The 18,472-nt window shown below is 37.5% G+C and overlaps 1 protein-coding gene across 1 annotated transcript in view; it reads left to right on the top strand.

Annotated features, from left to right (window-relative positions):
* kcnk3a (potassium channel, subfamily K, member 3a) overlaps positions 1-18,222 on the top strand; it is a 97,012-nt gene extending 78,790 nt beyond the window's left edge. The window contains exon 2 of the mRNA XM_030128929.1: positions 16,990-18,222. Coding sequence (XP_029984789.1) covers positions 16,990-17,909 — 920 coding nt within the window. The 3' untranslated portion in view covers positions 17,910-18,222. The remainder of the gene's footprint in view (positions 1-16,989) is intronic.
* Positions 18,223-18,472: the final 250 nt, after the last annotated feature.

Raw genomic sequence — 18,472 nt, 5'->3', positions numbered from 1 at the left:
CACATTATCCTTCTTATTAGACACAGCGCATGTGCTCATGACGTATCGTGTTTGCTGATATCATTTGAATTTATTTATGCGCTTTCCCTTGTGAAAACACACGTCGTCATATTATGGACACTAGAGTGAGTTTTTTTTTTTTTTTTTTTAGCCACAGCCCTTGATGAAAGCACGGCCTCCTTGAGATTCCTGCCCCATTAGGTGGGGCGATGTGCTTGATGAATAGGTTGTGTTCCTCATCTTGTTGGCGAGAACAAATTGTGCCTGGTAATCAATGGAAATTTAATTGAGTGACAGACAACTGAAGCCCTAACAGCCACATTATGCCATTCTTTGATGTATTTTCAAAGCTGCTTCTTACCTCTGCCTAATTAATCAGGGTAATGAAGACTTTAGATGCGGTGGGTGACGTGGGGTGATGTTGTGTTTCACAGACAAAAAGGATCTGTGTATGGAGCTGTCATCTACCGAACAAAAAAGGGAAAACAACAAGCACCAGTGGAATTATTTACAAGGCTGCGAAAGAGTTGTGTTCGAGGGTATCAGACGTTTAATTTGGACGATATGAGTGAAGAGAATTCAAACCGGAGTAATGAGAGAGTTAAATAGACAGCAGATTTTAAGATTAGATTTGGAAATTACATAACTTTCTAATTTGGAAGACTAAACTGTTGGCGGGGGCGTTAGTTAAACGTTCGGCTGTAAGTAATTATTTGCATTATGAGAGGCATCAGTAGTCGCTTTTCCATTGACCCTCAAATTGCGCAAATATAACTTGCGCATTAAACTTTACCTAATGGAAAAACGACTATTTCGCCAAAAGTCTCATTTTTCAATTAAAAGTTTTTGCGCTGGCAAGAGGTGGTTTTTCGGGGCGTAGCACAAATGGTATATCACGCAAAACTGCAAGGGAAAGACCTTATTTCGCAAATTATATTAATATTCATCTACTGTGAAAATATAATAAATCAGGACAATGGATGTTTTTTTCAACTTTTGCTCAAAGTTTAGACCCTAATGTTAATAAAAGTACGTCAAAAGTGTATTTTAGTGCAAACTTTAATGTTCAAACATGATTTTTAATCTTTGTGGGGTGAAATATACGCTATTAAAAATCTCCGACACGAACAATTAATTTATGCATATCATCGCCAATCCAGCCGGAAAAAAAAACAGGCGAGGATAAAAAAAATTCTTATTTCTCTTTTAGTTTGTTACAGTTTACTCAGGCATAGTAATAGATACCATATTTTAGACAATGGGAATAGATTCTGTGAGGTCTCTAAATGTCCATAGACACCAAGAACATCCATATGAACCTTATTATTGTAGAGTAATTCTTCATTTATTTTGGGTATGTCTTTTTCGGTGTTTTTCCCCTGAAAATATGGTCAGGGTTAAACAGGTTAAAAAAACGAATGTTGATGTACGTTACAACAAGTGAAGAAGAAGAAGAAACATGTCGCGGTATGTGTGGACACACCAAGAAACCCAATCATTTTTGAATTTAGTACGAGATAGAGGGGTAATACATAATAATATTGAATATATCTGTAAATCAACATCATATTTCCATTCGTCGCCATGTTTATGGAATGACTTCTCGTATCATCTCGCGATAATAAATAAACAAATCATCGCATTTGTGATTTAATGGAAAAACCCTTTTCGGACATGTAAATGGAACCATTGTGCTTTTCTTCTGTCTAAGATTGTAATGATTCTTGATATTTGTATTATTATGTATGTTTTGCTAGTGCATATATGTTAAATTTTATTGCATGTTCGGAATAAATCACTAAAATCAAAATCAAACTGACATTACTCACTTCTATCTTTTGACATTTAGTAAATATTGGTAAAGTTTTGCGCAGATGTCCAATGGAAAAGTGACTAGTGAGGAATTTACGGTGCACCTATGAGAACCTCTCCTGTTTGTTAGTTTTTCCTAAGAAGTATTTTAAAGGCTCTTATTGCTTCGCAGAATTATGCAATTTTCTTTTTTGCTCACATGATAATTACAGAAATTAGGTTACGAGACAGTCGGCCTCAGGGCACAGGCCGAGTCTGTGATTCTTCTTTTATAAATATTGCAACGATCTTTACACAAATGGAGAAACTGAGCTGATTTAGAGGGAATTTGTATTTCCTGAAGAAAAACTTGATAGTCTGTAATTTCCCAGATGTCTCCTCTCTGCTTTCACCATCTTTCTGTGAAATATGTGCAGTCATTCCTCTATAATGACAGTGCTGTTTTGAAACCAAACAAATTCAGTATTAATGCAGATCCCGTCCAAGTTTCGGAGGTCCTTCATATGTCAAAAAAAAAAAAAAAAAATCAGCAACTCTGTGGTTCATTGTTTTCTTCTTTCATAGCAATGAGCTGCACTTTATTTTTCTCTACCACCGGCAATGACTGTAATCCATGTAAACAGAGGGAGCGGCCCTGGTGGCTTTCTACATCGTGCCAAAACAAGCCGTGGTGATGTCCTGTCTCATAATAACTTCCTTGGCGAGCTAGGGAGGAGGAGGGAGGATGAGCTTGTCGTGCCGGCTTCCTCGCTCCCTCACATGGCGGCAGAACTGCTGGCCTTGTCGCCTCCAGCTCCTGCGTCTGATGGTGACGAGCGCCGCTGTCACTCCGCTCATCCCGGCGGTTTTGATAAGCCGCTGACAGCTCCTGACAGCACCACGGCTCATCTCTGCTCACCTGAACACACTGTCCTGCTCGCTGCATAATGAATAGTCCCAGGGTTTATGTGCTGATATAAGAAGGGGCAGTGATATTATGAAACTGTGGAGCTCTGGCATTTTATGGGAAACGACAACAAAAAGTCACAGTAACTGTCGGATACAAACGAGTCGAACTTTCTTTTTGACCCGTAGGTCGGTTTTCTGAGTCTAATATTGGAGAAAAGTCCTGTATCCTGCATATAAAACACCTACTGCATGCCTGTCTATGAAGGGGAAGCTCTTCTCTGTGGCTCTTCTCAAGGTTTATTCCGTTATTTTCCATGTTAACCCTTTATAGGATACATTGAAATTAGGGATGCACCGATACGAGTAGCGGGCATCGTCTCCGATACTCAGTGTGTGTACTCGTACTCGTAAAAGATATCCGATACAAATCCACCGATACCACTTACAGCCATGTGACATTCACAGTTCAGTGCAGCAGGTACGAGGAGGAGGAATAATGTGTGAGGAGTGTGGAGATTTTTCAGAATAAATGACAGTGATAAAAGTAACACTGACTGTAAGTGATAGTGATGGGACTTTTGGCTCTTTGAAGGGGGCCGTTCACTGAAAGGAGTCGTTCAAAAGACTGGCTCTTTCATGTTTTTTGCATTATATTTTTTTTTATTTTTTTGCATTTATCTCTGGGGGCTGTGGCGCCTTCTCTCACTGGGGTCTGCCCCTTTCTGGTGGGTGGGGGTCCCAGTTGGCCCTCTCCCACTGGTTGGGATGCGGCGCTGTGTCGCTGGTGCCTGGTTGCCCCCTGGTGCGGATGGCTCCCTGAGACAGCGCCTCCTCTTTTACTTTTACATTTTTGTTCTGGTCTACCCATGCTCAGTCAGTCTTTTTAAGTATGTGTGAGCTTGTGTGTTTGCATATGTGTGTGTGTGTGTGTGTGTGTGTGTGTGTGTGTGTGTGTGTGCGGGTGAGTGGGTGGGTGTGTAGGTGGGGGGGCGGTACTGATTTTTAAACTGATATGTAAAGCACTTTGTGCTATAGTCTTAATGTATGAAAAGTGCTATATCAATAAAGATCATTATTAAAGATTATTATTATTATTATTATTATTATTATTTTGAAACACTAATGTTTTAATGACTAAATTGGCTACATGTGATGATTGACATTACATTTTAAAGGTGTTTAATTGGCGTGGCAGTAAATATTATCTTACCGTAAAAAAGAATAATTAGTTAAAAAGCGTGGGCTAAATACATGACATGAGAGGTGACATTAGGCAAATGCATGCATAATGCTGGAATTAAGGGTGAAAAGTATGTTGTAACGCAAGCGCTATTGAACATGTATCGCGTAAAATATTAGTGAAAATTAATTAGTAATGCCTTACAAAAAAGTAATCCATTACTGTGATGCATTAATTTCGTAACGCAGTATTCCCAACACTGGTTATTGCACATCGTCATCTACCTCCTCGTCAGTTGCCATGACAACAGGCTCCCTCCTCTTGTCATAAAACATCCAAGCAAAACTTGCCAAAAAGTAAACACATGCAAACAAACAAAAAAAACAAACCAAAAACTGAATGACCAAAAATAGTCACTTGCCCGATAAAGGGTTAATAAAGTGAATTTTTATGGGAAATTTTCCTCACCCGAGCAAAGGGTCAAAGGTCATATGGTAGTGTATACTGTACAAGTGAAGCCGATTTGTGATTTGTGGTCTGGGGCTATATAAATAAAATGAATGAACCCCCATTAAAGCAAGATGTTTTGATAACTTCCCTGATGAAAAGCAAATAGCAACACAAATCAAAATACTAAAAAGCAGCCATGACAAATTATATTTATTTTGGATAGCTTGAAGTGGTTATAATTCATAAAAGCTTGCGGGAGCCTTCTTGAAGTAAATCCAATTTAGGATTCAGGGCATTTTTGAAATGTTCATTTAGATACGGATGAAAAAATAAATAAATAAAAATAAATGGTCTGATATTTAAATGAATGTAGAAGAGAAATAATACCGTAGCTTTAAAGAAAGTAATGTTACACATGTAAATTTCATCTCATCTTCATGTAACAAATACATTTAAAACATATATAGCTTGACAAAGTGGTTGTAGATGCTTGTTTTTATTTTCAATTAAAGATGTATTTTGTTGAAAAAGTCACTTTATTTTTCTGTTCAGTTTTCTCTGTTCTGACAGTTTTTATCTAAAAACTTTTGGATTTACACTAAGATTGTATGAACATCTACATGATCAGTGAATTAAATACAGGAAAATATTGGCTTTTTACTGAAAAATGTAAACAATAACGTAATAAATGGCGATAAATCACTCAGGAAAAGTGTAAAAAAAAAAAAAAAAAAAAACGTCCAGAATCCAGTCACACTAAAAATAAATGTTGCTGAAATAGTGTTAAATTATAGTTTTGAGCCATTGTCTTCACATATAGATGTTGATACAATGACAATGCCACTTCAGTATAAAAAAAAATTATTTAATGTCTGACTAAATTATAGTTATGTAACGTGAGGGTTCGTTGGTGGTTAATGGTTCATTCTTTATAAAATGAGACAGCAGGATGGAGACAGATTTCTTCTTGAACAGTGCTTTACTTGTCACACATGACGACTACCAACACAACACTTCCTGACAAAGATCCCCACATGACTGAATTAACCAATCAGAAGCTAGCAGTACTTAGATAGGTAAATGTAAGTGATTTAGAAAGGCAGATTCAACAGATTATCTTAGCTGGCTTGTACACTACAAATGAGAACATTTAAATGTGTAAATCTGTAAATAATAGGCCTGTAACGGTACACAAAATTTTCAGTTCAGTACATTTTCAGTTTTGAAAGCCACGGTTCGTTTTTTTTTTTTTTTTGGTTTGGTACGGGAAGAAAGGGAACCCCTCAAAATGTCTTTAATACATTTATGAATTTTTGAAAAATTTTCCCCCAGTTTTTGGACACAATAGAATATAGAAAAAGAGGAATATAATTCTGCTGCTATAAATCAAATAGAAAATAAAATGAATTATTAATATTACTAAATGTATTTTAAACATTAGTATTGCACTTTTCCCTGACTGGTAGTTTTGAACAAACAACAAAACTCAAATCACAGTTCTGTCAGTTCACATTCTGCATAAAAACACCAAAAAAATTCCACATGAAGTACAACATTAATAAGAGGACAAACTGGTATTCTGTTTAAACAAACTGGAGAGCAACATTGACAACAAAAAATTAACCAAATTATTTATTTTAGGACAGAGAACAAACTGTTTAGGACACTTTGTGTACATGTGTGCGCGCATGCAGGGTGCGGTTTGTCGGGGGGGTGTTTTGTTTTTTTCTTTGGTCAGAGCCGGGGGGTGGGGGGGTCCATAACTAACGTAACTAACGCTGGCGTGAAACAAAAGTGAAACTTTTTATACTTTCAGCATCCAACTCCTGGGTTCTATTCCTTTGTTATACAGCGTGAGAAAGAGAGAGAGAGACAGACAGAGTTGACAGACAGTCAGTGTTTTAGAACTACAGGGTGTCCCATAAGTCTCCATACATAGGAGACATAATACATATGGTTCTAACATGTATTTCTTTATATTTCTTCTTTATAGTTCTTCAGCAGTGGAGGACATGCATTGAAATGTGTTCCCGACAAAATGGCAGTCATATAGAGCATATTATATAAATAAAAATGGTTTATCTCAAGAAACGTTTATTTTTCCTATGTATGGAGACTTATGGGACACCCTGTACTGTAGTTCATAGGCAGTAAACAATGTTCGTCTAATTAACGTCTCTTTCCTCGTTGTTGTCTTTCACCGGGACCTGAACTGATCCCAAACGGGACTGTAATGATGGTGGAGGGTCTTCAGTCTCTTCCTTCCAGGTTCACATCATATTTGTTTTTTTTTTACCTTATAACAGCTGCTCTTTCGTATTTTGGGTCAATGTGCGCGTCCTTCAATATGTCCGTGTGGAACTTGCGCGGATTCAAAGTTCCGCATCAAACAACGTGTTTCGTTCCTTTTTCTTTTTAGGGGCTCGGGCATCGACACGAGCACCTCTCTCAACATACTGCGCAGTTTCGGTACAGCTGTGTACTGAACCGAACAGGTGTGTACCGAAACGGTTCAGTTCGGTACGTGTACCGTTACAGGCCTAATAAATAATAATTCTGCAAACATCAATGTAAATAGTTAATTGGGTAAATACTGTCAGTATATTTTTAACAAACACATGAATTCCCTTATTTCCTGTAATATAGATTTACTTCACTGTTAAACCTTACATTTCTTCAACATAAATCACCTTAACTTCTGAGCCTTACAATTCTAAACTTCACCATTATGATGCCTCAGATCTTTTCTTCAGACACTCAAAACTTTTCTTACATCATAATTTATTACTCCTGGACAAAAGGAACATGAATAGTCCTTGACATGTCTCAGCTTCATAATGAATTGTTCTTTAATGCTCATGTTTTCCATAAAGATAAAGATACATTTGGAGAATGTAAAGCTTTTGATTATATGTAGCATGCCTGGGGGTGGGGAGGTGTCTATGATTATGCTTATAGGGGTCACTACTGCTCATTCATTTGGAAGTTCCCATAAAAATAGTTCTAGATCTTTAGGGGTTAAAATATTCTGTAGAACAAGTAAAAAAAAAGACATTCACTGATTACATTTATATTTATTATGAATCAACAGCAACATTTTCACAGAAAGTAGGAAATGCAATCATGTAAACTTTCTTTGTTTTTGATTAGTAGTGTCACTTTAGAAGATGCAAACCCACTGTCACTCATAACGGTTCCTGTTTGTTTTAAGAATTGAACATAACACAGACTCATTATTTCTATTTAAATGCAAAAATCAGAGCTAATCAGAGCCACTTTGTCATCAGAAACAGTTATACTGCTCCAGAAAAAAATGGAGGAGGGGGGGTATCCAGGGTTGGAGTCCTGGTGGGGGTTCAAGGGGGTGAAGCAAAGCTAAATTAACTTTATAAATGCTTCAAATCACATAAAACTATATTTTATTAAATTATCATATACTAATAAAAGGAATACTATTTAATCCCATTAATGTGACCACTTTTGGACCCAAAGCAAAGAGTTGGTTTTAATAAGATTGTCCTCAGTTATGGCATTGAATTTCATTACATTCCAAATAATTAAAAAATTAAAAACAACAGGATACAGTAGAACATGGGTGATAAACATAAGGCCCGTGGGCCATAACTGGCCGGCCAAAAGTTCCAATCTGGCCCTCAGGATGAATGTGTGCAAAAAATGACACTGAAGATATTAATAGTCAAGTGTGTCAGACTAATTTTTACTTTCAAACTCCAAATTCCAACAATAATGTAAATATTGTGTCTGTTACTAAATGTTTTGTAGATCCACTGTGATCAAAATATTTAAATGATAAGTTGACGCATAATATTGCACTCATTTTTCTTAAGAAATTTCAGGTTTTTCACATTTTTCTGAAAGAATAAGGTTTGTAATGTAAAAACTTTTATAATTTAAATCTACTTTTTTTTCTTTTTTTTTTTTCACTTAAATACAGAGAAAAATTATGCTATTATTTTACTGGTCCAGTCCACTTGAGATCAAGTTTGGCTGCATGTATTGAGATGGCAACCACCTCTTACTTTATCACGGCAACAATGGATAAATTACACTGGGTTACAAAAAAATGTTTTTTGCAAGTTGTCTCGGTTTTTTCAACTGAATTAGGACCATTTTGCACCGCTAAATCCAAAAATGACATCTGTTTTTCTCAATCAGGTCAGGTTTTTTTTGCTAATTTGATTTTGAAAAATTTGATCTTCTCACAAAATTGATTACATTTTTGTGACTTTATCAGCTGATTTTTTTATATAGTTCTCACCCAAAATAGGTTTTAAGAGAAAAAAAATCATTTCACCATTGTACCTGTTAGGTACAATGGTGTATTCACCGCAGATGTAGCAGAATACGTCAGGCTTATTTTTGCAAGATCTTCTAGTCGAAGCCATTTCATTCACCTGTAATATTAAAAAAACCATTAATCATAAATTGGCAAAAGTAAAATCTTCAGAACTCGTTTACTGCAAGAAATATGAAAGAATATTGTATCATATGATGTGAAAATGCCCATAAATGTAAGCAAAAATGTTAAAAAGCCAATATGTAGCATAGTTCAGAAATTATTGATTGAGCAAAATTAATGTGATTTTTGGATTCAGCACACCAAAATTATCCTAAATCAGCTCAAAAAACTTAAACAATAAATTTGTTGTTGACCAGTGTTATTTTCTAGATACAGTTATGATGGAGAGGTCAGTGGCCCGGATGAACGAAGCCAGTCAAAAAACGCTTAGTATGTGGGATGGTGTTTATTTTATGGTTAAAGAAAGAGTGCAACATAATTGTCTATGACTTTCCTGATCACTATTCTGTTTATGTTTGTAAATTATATTCTCTTTCATCTATATATATATGTATTTGTCTTTATTAGCTGGTTTTCATATTTTGTGGTCTAGATTGGGTTGGTATGGGGGTCGCCACTGGTTCTGGGGGGTACGGTTTATACTTTGTGTGTCACAGAATCTTGTATTATAAAATGTGAATTTCTTTCTTATTCTTTTGTATTATACTTCTGAGATGCACACTAAACAAATTAAAAAATTGATAAAAATAAACAAATAAATAAATAAATAAATTTGGCTGCATGTGGCCCCTGAACTAAAATGAGTTTGACACTTCTGCAGTAGAGGTATCGGCCTATGTTTGACCACTTTGTGTGAGTCACTCAATCACTGGCTGTGTTCAAAGATATTTAACCCTTTCATGCATAGGTCACTACAGTGGACAGTTATTCTACAGATGTTCTCTTGTATATTCATGGGTTTTGTTGTTTTAATTCCATATCAGCCAACACAGTGGACACTTATGCACCATCTCATAAACTGCAATTCATACCATTACTGTAACTGTGCTGTTCTTGATTGGTTCTTGAGTGGAAATCAATTGTTAATTGTTATTTTTTGCATATTATCTCCATGAAGTGAGTAATAACTAGTGTTAGAATATGTTAAAATGTGAGAAAATATCAGATTAGCAGCATTAAACATGTTTTTATTTCATTGTTTTCATATCATTTTCTGATATTGGGTTTAAAATACTTGTTTCTTTGCTTCAAAAATATAACGCATAGTGTAGCTGAGTGGATATTTTTGTAAATCCATGAAAAAAACCCCCAACTCAATTGTATTGTTTTTTCATGCCCAAGGAGGAATAAAAACACTCAAAAAAAAAAAAAAAAAAAAAAAAAAAACTTAACTAAGGTTCTCATAATTCATGCATGAAAGGGTTAATATTCAGTCCATGCAGTTCTATAGTTCCAATACATTCCATACTTTCTGTGGCTGCCTGTTTGTTTTTCATGCAGACCCAAATGCTTGCTGCTTGAATAGACAGTTGTTTTTCATGATCAGACTTTAGTTTCGATTTAACTCCCTTTATCATATAAGGCATTTTCACACAGGGTACCTGAGTCCGTGCTGTACTTGGATACATTCACATCTTTCCTGCAGATGTTGCGTTCACACATGCGTACCGCGGCCCGTGCCCAAGTATGAGTGGGTGTTACAGGACCGAAACAGTAGGTGGCGGTGTGGAAGGAATTCTGTCACTATCCTATAAACACGGAAATCAGAAGAAGACAAACCCTTACTATCTGTTAGCCTGTTTGAGGCAAAAAGAAGCACAGCGACCTTCGTAGTCCCTGATATATCACCGAGTGGTTCGGTTGGTACGGCGAGCCCAGGCCGGTACTTATCCAAGGCTTTTCCAGGAGACAACAGGAGCGCCGTCTATGGTCTCGTGGTGCTTAACCCACTTCCGTTGTCGGAGTGGTGATTAGGTCACTTCCGGACTTGGGCACGGATCGCATTTACACGGCGACGTACTGTGCTGGAGCCCGGGCAGTCCAGAACCAGGACTACCTTCTCAAGTGGACTCAGGCACGGTACTCGAGTACGGAACGGTTGCATTCACATGGATAAAATTAAGTGGACTTGGGGATCATACGTACTCGGATACAGACTTGAGTACGCAGAGTGAAAACACCCATAGACTCTCGTAATAAATGGCGTGTGTGCAGTAGACCCCTCTACAATACAAGAGCTAGAACAGCTTTAGGACCAAGGTTATAATAGTTTTGGATTTTTCATTATAGTTTAGTTTTATTTAGTTTAGACTTTTTTCTCTCTAATTCAGTTAGTTTCAGTTAGTTTTTAGAGCAGGTTTGGTAGTTTTTATTAGTTTTCATTTTCTTCTAAATGCTTAGTTTTAGTTTAGTTTTAGGGGGTTTTTTTTTATATCTTTTATCTTTTTCTCCATTGTATTCACATAAATTCCAGACAGGACTCTGCTGCTTTCTCCCAACTTTAGTCTCCATGTTTCCAGGAAGAGTCGTGACAAGAAGACGATTGGAAACCACAAGTGCCGTACGGTGTCGCTAGCTAAAATTGCTAGAGCGAAATAAATCGACCTTGAATCAATCCGACATTGACAAAGACTAAAACTAAGGGAATTTTATCAATAATTTTTATCCGTTTTAGTTAGTTTTGTAAACACACAATACAGTTTCAGTTAGTTATCGTTTTTTTCTTTTAATTATAGTTTTTATTTATTTCAGTTAACGAAAATGTTTTTTCAATTCTAGTTTTCGTCATTTTGTTAGTTTTCGTTAACGATAATAACCTTGTTTAGGACGCATAAATTAACGCGGTAAAGAACTTACTGATGGATCGCTTAGTAAGTATAGTTACAGTCTAGGATGCAGGAGACTGGGGTTTGAATCCCGGTATGGGCAGTTTACTTTTTTCAACATTTGGCACCAAGGTAGGGGTGTGTATTGGCAATAATCTAATGATACAATACAAATCACAATACTAGGATCACGATACGATATATCACGGTATATCATGATACTGTTAAAAAGGCAATTTTTTGTTCGTTTCTTTTTTTAAAAATGATTATTTCCTTGAAGAATTGAATTACACCCAAAATATGCACAAATACTAAACACGTTTTTATTTGATCAGAACAGGATCTAATGTTATATCACAAAATGTTCCTGTGTTAAAACTTAAATTATGTTTTACAGACATTACAGATTAAGATCCTGTTCAAATGTTTATATTCTATTAGTTCAGAACTAACATCATAACATTTTTTTTGTGCAAACCCAGGAAAGGAGCTAACATTATTTAATAAAAGTGTTAATTAATAATAAATAAAATATAAACATAAAAGAAAAACAAAAATGAACCTCCACAATATCTGCATTTAATTAAATACCTAAAAATATCAATACAGTACTTTTTAATATCGATACAGTATCATGAAATGAAATATTGCGATATATTGCAGAACCGATATTTTCTTACACCCCTACACCGAGGGTGTAGGTAAATACACCATTACTGGTGGAATAAGAACACATTGGATAAGTCTCATTCCAATTTCTATGAAATGCTATTAGACATTTTTTGTTGATTTTCATGCGGCGTTTATCTTTTTTCCGACAATTAGCTTCTGTTGGTCACTGAACGCTGTGCCTATCAAATAAATCAGTAAAAGAAATGAAATGGAATGTAAATAGACAGTGTTACTGGGCTAAACGTCTGCTTGGTGGGCGCTGAGTGCTTGGTGAGCAGGTCAGGTTTTTCCTTTCACGAGGAGATACATCAGTTGTAATGGCTCTCACTGAGGCGACACAACTGGGAGAGCTTTAAACAGATTTGGCACCAGGCAGACAGATGGCTCAACCGCACAGGTCGGTGTGACAATAAAACCAGAGCTCAAAGAATTAAATCATCCCCCGGAGTAATTACATTCAAACTATTGGTCAACCTTTTCCATTTGCTGATCCTGTTGTTATCGAGGACATCATCTCTCAGCTTCTGTGTGCAACAGGTCCACACGTAGGAAATATATTTCAGTCAATAATGATGTTGCATTCAAGGGCCTCGTATCCTGTGGGACAATAGTAGTGAGATGATGACGTTATCGAGACAAAGGTCGACGCTTAAACCGAAACGTAATGGGAGGAAGGCCGGATCTGCGCTCTAATTCATGGGATTTATCATCATGACAACGAGTGCGTACAGAATCAGTCAGAAAATATGAGTCATGTTGATTCTCAAATGAGTTTTAGTTTTAGTCTCTATAAGTGTACACTTCCAGTCAAAAGTTTGGACTCACCTGTTTTTTCTTTATTTTCATTGTAGATTCTCACTGAAGGCATCAAAACTATGAATGAACACATATGGAATTATGGAATTGAAAAAAGTGTGACATAACTCAAAGCATGTTTTATAAATTAGATTCTTCAAAATAGCCACATTTTTGCTTTTATTGCTGCTTTGCACATTCTTGGTATTCTCTCGATGAGCTTCATGAGGTAGTCACCTGAAATGTTTTACAAAAGTCTTAAAGGAGTTCCTAGTAATGCTGAGCACTTGTTGGTCATCTGTGGTCCATCTCATGCCATTTAAATTAGAAGGTGAGTCCAAACTTTTGACTGGTAGTGTATGTCACTGACGAAATGTTTATCATTAGTGGTTTGTCACACATTTGCTCAGGCTTTTACTTCATTTTTATTAGTTTCAGTGCTATTTTTTGTCTTTTTTTGGTACTATTTTTAGCATCAGAGTTTCTGAAGTGTAGCAAAATGTATTATTTTACCGTTTATCATTAGCAGTATTTTCACACGATAAAGTTATGATCACGTTGTAAGACTTTTCAGCATACAAACTTATAACAAGAAACTTTTCATGTTAGTGACACAGATGACATGTCAGCCTGTTCACTAATAAAAAACATTTCACTGCCATAATATTATGACTAACTTTCTGTGGGTGGGATATATTAGGGAGTATGAGGACGTTTAGATCTCAAAGTTGATGTGTTGAAGTTGTAAAACAGGGGCAGTTTAAGGATGTGAGTGACTTTTACAAGGGTCAAAATGACTGGGTTAGAGCATCTCCAAAACTGCACGTCTTGTTGAGCATTCCTGGGTCTGCAGAACCAAAGGTGGTCTGATGAAGTGCAACCAGAAGTAATTGTGGTTCATCTACAGGTCTTAAAGCATCTCAATCAATCAGTCGATCAAGTTTTATTTAGATAGCGCCAAACAACAAAAGTTATCTCATGACACTGCATATAGACCTGGTCGAAACCAGACTCTCGTATCACTTGCTGATGTCTTGGTTCCAGATACCACAACACACCTTCAGAGGTCTAGGCCTCAAGTCAAAGCTGTAAAAAATGACCTCCATAGTATTAGGCAGGTGGAAATAATGTTATAATGCCACAGATGCTTAAATAGACTTACCTTCCTCAGGTTACATTTTACTAACCACTGCAGACTGAATCACCACACAAGCCCTGTAGTTTCTGGGATGATACAGTTTGGCCCTGGTCAAAGTCAGATCCATACTTTTGGCCATTTCGCTGCTTCCAACACATCACATTCAAGCACTAATGTTCACTTGCTAGGGCTGGGCATATCAATCTACAGGGGTTGGACAAAATAATGGAAACACCTTCACCTCAAGATGATAATGCCCCAATCCATACAGCTAGAATTGTCAAAGAATGGCATGAGGAACATTCTAATGAAGTTGAGCATCTCGTATGGCCGGCACAGTCCCCAGACCTCAACATTATTGAGCATTTATGGTCAGTTTTAGGGATTCAAGTAAGACGTCGATTTCCACCGCCATCGTCTCTTAAAGAGTTGGAGGGTATTCTAACTGAAGAATGGCTTAAAATTCCTTTGGAAACAATTCACAAGTTGTATGAATCAATACCTCGGAGAATTGAGGCTGTAATTGCTGCAAAAGGCGGACCTACACCATATTAAATTATATTTTGTTGATTTTTTAAGGTGTTTCCATTATTTTGTCCAACCCCTGTATATATTGATAGTATTGATACCGAGGTGAGTATTGGTATCGGATCGATAGTAGCATGATGAGTTCGATACTTTTGTTGCAGTTTCTCTTCTATACGTCCAGCAAATTACTTGAATTTCGTCACAGAGTTCATGCGAGCGCAGCTTCTCTCCCACTCTGCTGGAGAGCGGAGAGTCAGAGCACTGACTGCGAGCAGTATGTGATGGTGGAGAGAAAGAGAAGCGCTGTGTGGAGCTTATTCACTGCAGCTGACAGGGAAAGTGTCACATGTGATGTGTGCAATAAAGTCATTCACCACTGTGGTAATATCACAAATTTAAAAGGGGAATTATTTTATTATTTTTATACAGTTAAATTGTTTTATATTGTCATTAGTTAATAAAAAAAAAAAAAAAACATGTTTACTTGCCTAAAATCTTTGTGCTGTGTTTTATCATAATCATAATCAACTAAGTAAAGGCAAAATCACGATCATGACATTTCAAGTAAAAAGTAACAGTATCGCCAATACCACTGGTCTACAATTTTTTAGAAATGATTTGCTTCAGACATTAAATGTGCTAAATGTTACGTATTTTGATAAGATTAGTTGGAAAATAAATGACAAAAGTACTGGTTTGCGGATGTTTTCAAGGTATATGATAAAGTGTTATTACACATATATATTGGTTTATGTACATTTATATAATAGTTTTAGAAATCTTCCACTAAATAGAACCTGTAAAGTGAATGTATGCAGACAGTGTTTTGAAGTAGATCTTGTAGCTCTGAGACAAATATTCCTGTTGAGTCAAACTCATTCTCTCGTTAATTCTTGAATTTCACATTTTGACCCAAGGCTGTATCTTGGAAAGTTCAGCCAACCAACATTTTTGACTTGATTTTTCTTTATCAGTGACTCTCATGTGGTAAAATTTCATTACTTTTATTCTGGAAGCATTTTCCTTGTAGACCAGTGTACTAGCCCTGAATTTACTTGGTGTCAGATCGATACCAGAATCCTCAGTATCGCCCCTCCTTATCACTTTCTGCTAAATACAGTCTATCCCTCCCACTGACATTGGCATTGTAATGAGATAATCAAGATTAACACTCAATAATCATAACTTTATAACTGATCAGTGTGTGTTTCTGCAAAGCACAGATATATTTGTCAAAAAAAAAAAAATAAATAAATAAAAAATTGATATGTTGCATTTACATTCATGTATAAATATATTGTGTTTTTAAGATTAAGCTTATGCATGCATTTGGATAGGTTTCTCTTTTTTTCCCAATATGTTATCAGAGTTGGGACTCAAATTCTGCTTTTTAAATATAATATTTCTGCTAAGCATTCCCTGACTTTTGATGTACAAAAAAAACAAAAACAAGTATTGAATCCGTCTGTGACAAATTCCACTGAGGTTACACAGACCTGTGGTTTGCAGAAACGTACAATGGCAATATGTTTTTCTGGTGATCGAGTAGCTCGGGAGAAATAAATCACCTACAAAAAATGATTATTAAAAATGCATGGGAGTGTGTTTTATTGTCCTACATATGAAATAAATCAACAAAGATGAAAACTGAAAATATTCTCTCTTTATTTTCATTAATTTTGTAAACAAACACACATTACAGCCTTTTGCATTGCTTCATTTTCATCTCTTTTAGTTAAAAATGTGTTATTTTTGTATTTTTCACTCCTGCTTTTTGCTAAAGAATAGGTTAACCAGAGCTGGTGTGGTTTTTTTAGTCATTTCTGGTTCTGTTAGTGATTTTGATGTGTCAGCAGAGTACAGATTAAACCACACAGCACGTTTTTCCATCGAACTAGCCGAGGAATTCTAATCCAAACATTCAACAGACCCTAGGACGAAAGCAATGAGGAAAACAGTGATTTAATAACAAAAATAGAATAAGAACAAACATACCCTATGGTGTCTGGTTTATTTGATCTGGAAAAATGTAGAGAAGTAATTAGGTGCAAATGCACTCATTAGTTGGAGCCACTCTACAGAGACCAGTGGTCAATGAATTATTCAAGCTCTCTCTCCCATACACGACATCAATACTTGGCCATTCCTGCCACACTGCCGCGCATTCTCATCTCCAATTGCATTCTGTCGCTGCAAAATGAAGAGTCTTTGAATTTATCAGAAGTGCCGCTCAAAGAATACAAATCACTTATATCTGTCTGATCCAGGTTTGACTATCTTCCAGCCTCCAGCCCTGTTTCTCAGACCCCTGTCCTGTGCACTGTAGATTTAATTAGTTCTGCCCCAGTAACCCTGTGCCTTTCTCCTTTCTTTCCCTCAGGATATGGCCATGCAGCCCCTAGCACAGATGGAGGGAAGGTGTTCTGCATGCTCTACGCCCTCCTGGGTATCCCTCTCACCTTGGTAATGTTTCAGAGTGTGGGTGAGCGGATCAACACCTTCGTCAGGTACCTGCTCCACCGACTGAAAAAGTGCATCGGCATGACCCACACCGAGGTCTCCATGGTCAACATGGTGACCATCGGGTTCATATCCTGCATGAGTACGTTATGCGTGGGAGCGCTGGCCTTCTCGCACTTTGAAGGCTGGAGTTTTTTTCATGCCTACTACTACTGCTTCATCACTCTCACCACCATTGGCTTCGGGGACTATGTGGCCCTGCAGAGCGAGCACGCTTTGCAGACCAAACCGGAGTACGTTGCCTTCAGCTTCATTTACATCCTGACGGGTCTGGCTGTGATCGGAGCCTTCCTCAACTTAGCAGTGCTACGGTTCATGACCATGAACGCCGAAGACGAGAAACGAGACGCCGAACAGAGGGCTCTACTGGCTCATAACGGTCAGGCGGGCGGACACATCCATTGCTCCGCAGTCCCGGCTTCCAGCTCTTCCACGCCAACTGGATGCGGTGGCGGGAGCGCAATCGCCGGGAGCGGGGGAGGAGCGGCGAGTCGAGGTCTACGAAACGTTTACGCCGAGGTGCTCCACTTCCAGTCCATGTGCTCCTGCCTTTGGTACAAGAGTCGAGAGAAGCTGCAATACTCCATCCCCATGATCATCCCACGTGACCTCTCAACCTCAGACACCTACATGGAACAGGGGGAGGCTTTTTCCAACCCCCTCCACTCCAACGGCTGTGTGTGCTGTCTGCAGCGCCACTCAGGCATCAGCTCTGTGTCCACTGGTCTGCACAGCATCAACACTTACAGAAGACTCAATAAACGCAGAAGCTCCATATAAAGACCTGGAGGATTTCGTGCTTTTAGTCTCACTTGTGTCTGCCACGTGGAGAGGAGGGGCCGCCTCGCTGTGGTAGATGAGCTATAGACATCAGGGGAACATAAAGACACTCAACCCTTCTGATGTTTACTTTTTCCTGGCACAGACGAACCTGTCTCTGCGCTGTGTTGCAGCCTTCAGACTCTAGCCATGTATTTGAAGTCCTTTAGCTAAGCACAAACAATTTAGGACTAACATCATTACCGATGTCAATAAGTAATAATGCTAATGGGGCTTAAGGAGCATTAATTACATAGACTTTAAACAGTTGCATGTAGAGCACAGGTGTCAAACATGCAGCCCGGGGGCCAAATCTGGCCCGCCAAAGGGTCCAGTCTGGCCCTTGGGATGAATTTGTGAAATGCAAAAATAGATATTAAGAAAATAATCATTTTAGTTCAGGTTCCACAAGCAGACCAAGTCAATCTCCAGTGGGTCAGACCAGTCAAATACTATCACAATAATCTATAAATACTCACAACTCCACATTTTTCTCTTTGTAAATGTAAATATTTTCATGTATT

Source organism: Sphaeramia orbicularis, chromosome 24 (assembly GCF_902148855.1).
Source record: "Sphaeramia orbicularis chromosome 24, fSphaOr1.1, whole genome shotgun sequence".
NCBI lineage: Eukaryota > Metazoa > Chordata > Actinopteri > Kurtiformes > Apogonidae > Sphaeramia > Sphaeramia orbicularis.
Note: the sequence above shows the minus strand (reverse complement) of the source record. Positions and strands in the feature narration are given on the sequence as shown.